Consider the following 8,462-nt stretch of genomic DNA (forward strand, 5'->3'; position numbering starts at 1 on the left):
CATTAGCACCTCTAGTAATACAATTCAATTCAATTCAAAAATACTTTATTGATCCCAGAGGGAAATTAGGTGTTGTTGTAACTCATTTAACTAAAGAATTATTGTAGATGCTGATGGCTGTGGGCAGGAAACGTCTTCTGCAGCGGTCTGTAACAGAATTGAGTATGCCTTCGACTGAAGACTGTTTTTCTGACAGTCTGATGAAGAGGATGGTCAGGGTTGTCCACAATGTTCTTGATTTTATGTAAAATCCTTCTTTGCACCATCATCTCCAGAGATTCCACAGTTGTCCCCAGAACAGAACCAGCCTTCTTTATCAGGTTGTTTAGCCTTCTCAACAATGCTTAATGCCATTTATAACCTTTTGTAGGACCACTGTATTTTGTCCCAAAAAAAGGCAACATTATATATCAGTTTTAGAAAAGATATTTCAGCTTGGTATATCTCCCAGCCATCCTCTCATACGTAAATGTCAATGTTAGGCTACCTTTTGCAAAGAAACTATAAATATATGTTGATAATTACGAAGCTAAGTTTCACAACAAAATCATTCGCCATTTTTAAGATATGTTTTGCTGGTCTGGTGGAGCTGTGTGGGAGGCACACAGCAGGGGGTGCTCTGTTGTCAGCTGCAGACTGAGCGGCAGGGAGGAGCTCTGTGTAAATAGGTGGTGCTTTGTATGAGAACGTGTTGTTGCACCTCCGAATGGCTACCACAGGAGATTGATTCAAAGATTTCTCAAACATGCATGAATGAGTCAAAGCAACACTGAGTGTTTTTGATGAGGTAGGGACATTTTAACATTGAAAAGTTTCACACCCGCTCTTTTTTAACTGCTAACAAAATGTGAAGTATGGCAACAACACACGAGGTTGTACATAATGTTTTTATCAATGGACCAAACAACTTTGTCGCGGCAGGTGAAACGTTTTCTCTAAAGGTATGCTGGGATTTTAAATTAATTATAGTTTCGGTGGCGTCACTCTCCTCCCAACAGCGATTCTTAACTCTCCTCCGCGGCTGAAGCAGGCGCGCACAAAAACACATTAAACAGCACTCGCTCTCCATTTAGACCCGAACGATTCATCTCGCAATTTTAACCCGCGAGCCATCCAGCCGGAGGAGGCCCGATGGCCAGATAGCGATCTTTAAAGAAGCCGTTTGCAATCACAAAGAGGAGGGTGTAATCACGAGCGCTCTGGCTGAGTGGATCAATCCGCCGCCTTCGTTTTTTTTTCATGCCGCTGAATTCARATTGATCTCACACACGTTCTGCACAACAGGAATAAAAACACTTTATAACCTCGCCCCTTTCATTTTTGTTTCTCCTCTTTTCCACGGCTCTTTAATTCCATGCTTCTTCGCTCGTCTCTGCTCTGCTCCGCGCCGTCTTTCCACAGGTGATAAGTTGAAGTCTCAGAGCGACTTACCTGAGTGGGAACTTCTCTCCAGGATCCCGCCCCAGGTGGAAAATGAGCGGCTGCATGGTGTGCTCTGTCTGGTTATGAGTCGTCACACCCGGGACCTCTTCACCTGGACAGAAATTTATACCCTGGAAGAGAAGGCACACGTTGTAAAGCAATTTAGTGACATTTCTTCATGTTCTAGTTTTAATCGAGCACAATTAAGTACAAGTTAAAACTACTGAGTCACATTGTTTCGAAAGCCGCATCCATTATTGATAGAATAAGTGCATAAATGGATAAAAATGACTTAAGAGTAGAAATAAAAAGACGATGACCCCTAAAGATCAGAGATGCCTTTTGTTCTGTCCTTGTTCTTGAATTATCTGTCATTTTACAAGCCTGACGCAGCTTGTGTTCTTTAAACTCACAAATRATCACTCATCCAGAAATCCCAGGTCACTGCCTTCCCTGCGTGTTCTGGAATAAGAAGAATCTCTTGTAGGAAGGAGCGAAACTGCCACTTTTTGGCTACAAATGTCTCGTAAATTTTAAATGAAGGTCAGCCTGCCTCTGGAGCAACGCAACACTAAAGTCTGAGGTCTGTCCTGCAGGCAGGAGGAAGGAATGTTAAGATTTAACTCTGTACACAACAAAAACCCAAGAACATTACATCTACAGCAACACATCTCTGCCACAGCTGCCCCAAAAGATAAAGAAGACTGTCCAGATTGTTATCACCGCAAAGTTCAAAAGCCAGCCTCTCTGATGGTATAGGGGTGTATTACCCATGGCACATCTGTGAAGCCACCATTAATGCTGAAAGATACATACAGGTTTTGGAGCAGCATTTGCTGCCACCCAAGCCACGTCATTTTCAGGAACGTCTTGCTGATTTCAGCAAGACAATGCTGCAACCTGTCTCCCATTTGATTTTTTGATTTGATTTCCATTTTATTTAACACACAAAAAGAAAAACAAAAACAAAAAGAACACAACAATTCAAAATGATATATTTCACGTTCAAGGGAAGGGTAAAAGCCTAAATAGGCGTATGTAGAAACAATCAAATCAAACTACAGCACAACAGTAAAAACCTTAAAATAACCACTCAAATAAAAATAATGAAAAAGAAACAACAATATCAATACAAAAATCAACATCAAAATTCCCAATTTCGAATCCATCAAAAGCCATACAAAAATAAGAAAAATCTATATCAATTTAAAATACTCAAATTTCACATTTCAAAATCAACAGCTTGGTTTTTAATCTATTTTTATAGACACAGAGAGATACTGAAGGTTCCACAAGTTCAACGTTTGAATTCCACATTTTAGCTCCATAAAATCTGACTGAGAATTGGTCATTCAATGACTTTGTATCATGGAAGATGCAAATTACAAGATTTCCTAGTAGGATAATTATGAATTTGTGAGTTGATATGAAAATAACTTTTGATATAGGAAGGCCGATTTATATCATACAGAACTCTGAACACAAATGTACAAYWAAGAAATGTGTTTATATCAAACATATTTAACAGTTTTAATTTACAGAATAAAGGTGCTACACATTTTATGAAGAGACCCCGGACTGCTGAGCAACTGAAGTTAAACATCAAGCAAGAATGGAAAGAATTCCAGCTACAGTTCACAAACACTTATTGAGTGTTGTAAAAAGGAAAGCTGATGGAACACAGAGGTAAACATAACCCCGTCCCTGATTTTTTGGAACATGTTGCAGCATCAAATTCAAAATGAGTGAAGATTTGCAATAAAAATCTGTTTGAACATATTGACTTTGTAGTGTATTTAACTGAATAACAGGTTAAAAAGGATTTCCAAATCATTGTATTCTGTTTTTTTTTCTTCTTTTTTTTTACACAACATCCCAACTTCATTGGAATTGGGGTTGTATATTTGTTTATATATGGTTAGTCCACATTTAAGCAATATTGTCCAACAGTCCATTGTATTATTCATTGAGCTCCTGAGAAAAGTGGACTTTTCCTTCTTCTRCTTCATCTCTTAGTCCCCCTGACTCTTCCTCAGGAGGCTGGCAGTAATCGCAGCCTGATTGAGTCACACTCTCTCCTCCAGGACCCCCCGGAGCGCACCCACCCCACCCCGTCCCCTGGTGCTTGAGCACACGTACACAAACACACACTTTCTGATGAGCAAAGCTAATATTGAAAAGGCATTCATCTGTAAGGTACTGTAGCGCTCCCCCCCTCTGGGATCACTCATTGGAGCACCTCAGGATACATATAGAGGAACGAAAGAGAGCGAAAGTGAGGAGTGATACCCCCCTCCTCCACGCTGATCCACACTTGTATCTTTTGAAGCCAATAGCTTAGAAATGCAGAAAAGAATGAAAAAAAAACTCATCCCAGAGGAGAGCCATGAAAAGACAGCTCTGTGTATCTCCTGGCCTCTGTCTCTTCTTGTGCCGGAGATATTACAGCGAGAACTCCGTATCTCACATGACTTTAACATTACAGATACAGAAAGGCTGCTTTCAAACTGAGGCTCAGCAGTCGGGATGAGATAAGATGCAGAACCATCTGTAGTGATGAAAGGAATTTTGGAAAAGATGAGACTTGGCATCTAGCATTGCTTGAAGGAATGCACCGAGTTTAAATCATATGCTAAGAAGTGACAGAGTTGGACCGGTTTTGGTCAAACCTTGAAAAAAAATGTTATGCACCAAGATGTTGCGGATGATTCTCAGCTATACTACCATATCAAATTTTAGCCCAATGTCTGTTCAACTGAGATTTGTAGTTTCAGCAATTTTCATAAAAACTCYTCRGGTGTTTTGTGAGATATTTTAGTAAGATATTAGCATAGTGGTCGCGATAGCTCAGTGGTGAGTGCTGCAGGTTTTTTAATCCTGAAGCTGCAGATTTGAGCCCAGGTTGCATCAGGAAGGTTCGCTTGRTGTGGCGACCCCTGAAGAAGGGAGAAGCCAAAAAGCAAAACAACAAATGCGCATATCCAGCCATAGGCAAAACAATATCATTCACCGTCGCCTTGAATGAAAAACTCATGCAGATTTACTGGTGTAAGAAAATATCGATACAWTGAAATATCGCCAAATTTCATTTCCCGATACTGTATCGATTCTCWAAAGCCSTGTATCAATTTTTAATCAAGGTTTAAAATGTAAACTTTCCTGCCAATGGTTCATTTTTGTGTTGTAGTTTAGCCTCCGACCACCAGTTGGCAGCAGTCTGAGAGTAGCTCAAACATTAGCTTAGCACCATGCACCTATGGCTGAATCTGAGCCATTATCAAACTATTTAATGGCACATTTGGCCTAACTGTTGAAAATGTGAATGAAATAAGAAATATGAAACAAACAAAATACATCTAAAACATCCTAKGTTTTTAAAWATATATATWTTTGACAATAATGCAAGTCTTTCTTACAGTATTGCAATATATCACYATATATCGTATTGTGACCCCTGCATGTATACTATCACCAAATTCTTGCAAATACACAGCCCTATTTAGATTATGACCYTAGTTCAAAAATGTTCTTCCTTTCATTTATACACCAATTTTGACAGAAATTATTCAGCCTAAACAAGTAAAATTGTTCCATGTTTGACAAAAAAGTAAACAAACTTGATATAAAAGTTTTTTTGTTTGTTTCTTATCTCCATCTTAGTTAACCCGCTCACATCCCTTCAGGTTTATCTTGGATGAATGTTTATAAAATATCCAGTGGTGAACGACACACAAACCCAAACACAAAGATAATATCTGGAGATTTAAGTGTCCTTTGTGGAAATTCAACAGTCGTTCAATGAAACACACACAAACACACTCCACTGTATGCAGACCAAAACGTCTTTGTGCATTTTTTCTCTTCGCCCCCTTTTCTTCTATGTTCACACACACGGCAATCGATAGGCAACTCACAGGCAATCAGACGCCATTATTTGTGAAGTTCCACTTCAGTTCACATGAGTTGATAAAGGAGGCTACTATTGATTCAACGGCCCTGAAGGAGAGAGCAATTTAAACGACCGATGGGGCATAAAACAAACTGGATGACAGAAAAAGCATAACCATGGAGGGAGGACAGGACAGGAGGACATGTTCTCATGGACAGAATGAGGGGGAAAAAAGCCTCATATTGTCTTGCTGCTCAGGTGTCCAGTTTCACATTTCTTCTATTTTCAGGGCCCATCTACTCAGGAAAGATATTTGTGAATAAGTAAAAACATTTTATTTTCTTTTTCAGTATCTAATGACAATATTACTAAGTTTAAGTAATAAGAGAAACTGAGGTACTTTAGTTGGTAATTCCTTAACTCTCATATTTCRAAAGTTTTCCACTTCCTATTTAAACCCCATAAAAAAGTTTCTGGAGGTGTCACTTTGGCTGTGTCTCAATTCAGGGGCAGCAGCCTACTTAGGCCATGTAGGCTGCATAAAACATCTTTGATACGTATGTTTGCATGATGACACGCTACCCCGTTACCACGTTGTTACTTATTTACCATTATTTAGCCAGGCAAATTCCACTGAAATCACAGATCTCTTTTGCAAGGAAGGCCTGGAGCTGAAGGCAACCTGTTTTGCCAAAGTTATGTTTAATTTCACATGCCATCAGACCTAAAATGCTTTGGGGCYTGTCTTTTTACTGAAGAATTAACTTCACAGTTAAAAAACTTACATGTAAATGAATAAAACACATTAACAACAATCAATCTTCCAATAGAGCTAAATTAGTTTGTGGGGTTCCTCAGGGTTACGTTTTAGGACCTTTTCTGTTTTTAATTTATAATTAATGATTTAATAAATGTAAAAGTGCACTATCTCTTACGTTTGTAGATGATCTTTGTCTTTTATTATTACATTCTAATTTAGATGTCCTGATAAGAGAAGGAAATGAAGAATTGTCTAATATTTCTGAATGGTTTAAAGTTAATCAACTGTCTCTTAATATTCAAATAACTAATTTCATGATGTTCAGTACAAAAAACAAAAGATTTAGTAAAGAAGTTGTGGGATTATACATTGATGGACTAAAAATAGCAAAGTTCCAGAGTTATTGTCGATGAGAAACTAACTTGGAAACAAAATACTGATTCTTTTGCAGAAAAACAGTAAGATCAACTGGTATTTTGTGTAAAGCTTGTTATTTTGTTTAAAAAAAACTTGTCTTTGTTTTTCTGTTTAGTTTGCTGACAGCGCATTGAATCCTGGGATATTCTCGTTCAGGAAGGATGCACAGATGCATCCTTCACTTTCAGGATTTTGTGGACAGCATTTGTAGGCCGCATGAAAAGGAGCCATCGAATCGGGACAGCCCTCGGCYCATGGCAGTGATATAAGCAGCCGACAAATGCAGCCCCCGAACAGAGAAACAGACTTTATCTGCACACGCCATGTCTTGTTTCCTGTTTCTGATGTATTTTAGTGATGATGTCACAGTGCCCCATAKAGGCCTGTCATAGCTACTACATCGTTTTCAATCTTTGTTTGCTTGTTTCTGTGTGGATGAAAACGTTACTAAAAATAGTGCCATGTTTAAAAAACAACAACAACAAAATTGTTTTAGATGATAATGTAAAAAAAAAGGTTCTCGTAGAATAGGTTTACACGGAGTGGATAACTGACCCAAAAYAGAACAGGAAGTGAGATGACAATATGCAAATTTATCTGTGGGGGGAGGGAATTTTCCACCAGAGTTTGAACAAACAAGTCAACTGGTTGATGAATGATGCAAGTTCACACATGTGGGGGGTTCTTCATTAATATTCATTCCACTCTGATGTACGCAGCAGTCAATTGATGAGCCAATGTGGAAGATAACACAAACAACAGCCAAAGTGTTTGTGTGTGTTTCGGCGAGATTAAAAAAGACAAACGGGTACAAAGTGGCAGAGCAAATCGAGAACAGAGGGAACAGAGGTGGGACAAAGCCGAGGCATCGAAATTGAAGTCTTACACTTTTAAACTCCTCCCATGAGTTGCTCCAGGTCCAGTAGTGTGCCTTGTACTGACCAACCCTCACAGCCATCAGCTCATTCCCACGATAGTAAAAAGTAGGTCTGTTAGGGGAAAAAAAGTCAGAAATAATGATAAATAACCTATAATAACTAACCTCAAACTATCATGTTTTATTACAGATTAGAAAATACAGATTAGTTGAGACTGGACCGAACAGAACTAAACCCAAAGTGGACTGATGCTAGTGAACAAAACCTGAATCTGTTCCTCCAGGAAGTTGCAGCATTACAAGTATTATGGCAATTTCAACCAATCCTTCCAAAATTTGGTCATTCTTGCAATTTTTACCAATCACAGCTAAGTTTTCAAGAACACTGACCAATAACTTTTGACTCCTGCTCATTTTCATTTCCTGGACTTTTAGCTTTGATCTCTCCTGGGTTTCATCCCTTGGAGGATTTTTTTAATGCAGGAACCAGTCACTGGCTGTGTCCAAATTCAGAGGCTGGGTCCTTCAAAGGACACTGCCTACATGGTGTAGGTGGGCCAGGTCCTTGGTAGACTGCGAAGACCGGAAAAAGTGGCTGTGAATTTGCATCGGAGGAGTCTTCAAATTTGAACAGCCTCCGGCACGGCGCTGTGATGTAAGTGGCCAATAAACTCGGTCTTCGGAGGACCCAGCCCCTGAATTTGGACACAACTACTGAGATGCTGGGAATCTAACTCCCAGGAGAAAAAAAGGAAGAAGTCAACTAGAACATAAAATGGCACTAGTGTTTTTATTCACCTGTTTTCAAATTCCTCAGAGGAGTTTAACAAGACCGGCGTCAGATCCAGCCCATCCAGGATCCGGTCACCAGGAGGGTCGACGCCAGCCAGGGCCAGACTGGTAGTGAACAGGTCCATGACATTAGCAGGCTGCAAACTCACCTGTGGACGATTTAGATAATGAATGATGCGCTCAACAAATTAGCTTCACTTAAAGGGATACCTGTTTAGTTGTAACATTAGACTTTATTTGATAAACATATATTTTAACTGTAAAATAAAGACTGTAAAAATACTGTAGGCTGTTTAGTTTTGTAA

At 39.2% G+C, this 8,462-nt stretch overlaps 1 protein-coding gene across 1 annotated transcript in view; it reads right to left on the minus strand.

The window, feature by feature from the left end:
• Nucleotides 1–8,306, minus strand: part of galns (galactosamine (N-acetyl)-6-sulfatase) — a gene marked incomplete at its 5' end in the record, with an annotated part of 16,260 nt that extends 7,954 nt beyond the window's left edge. The window contains 3 exon segments of the mRNA XM_014003069.1: nt 1,432–1,553; nt 7,375–7,477; nt 8,164–8,306. Of these exon segments, the coding sequence (XP_013858523.1) occupies nt 1,432–1,553; nt 7,375–7,477; nt 8,164–8,306 (368 nt within the window).
• Nucleotides 8,307–8,462: the final 156 nt, after the last annotated feature.

The sequence above is a fragment of the Austrofundulus limnaeus genome, unplaced genomic scaffold (genome assembly GCF_001266775.1).
Source record: "Austrofundulus limnaeus strain Quisiro unplaced genomic scaffold, Austrofundulus_limnaeus-1.0 Scaffold16, whole genome shotgun sequence".
Lineage (NCBI taxonomy): Eukaryota > Metazoa > Chordata > Actinopteri > Cyprinodontiformes > Rivulidae > Austrofundulus > Austrofundulus limnaeus.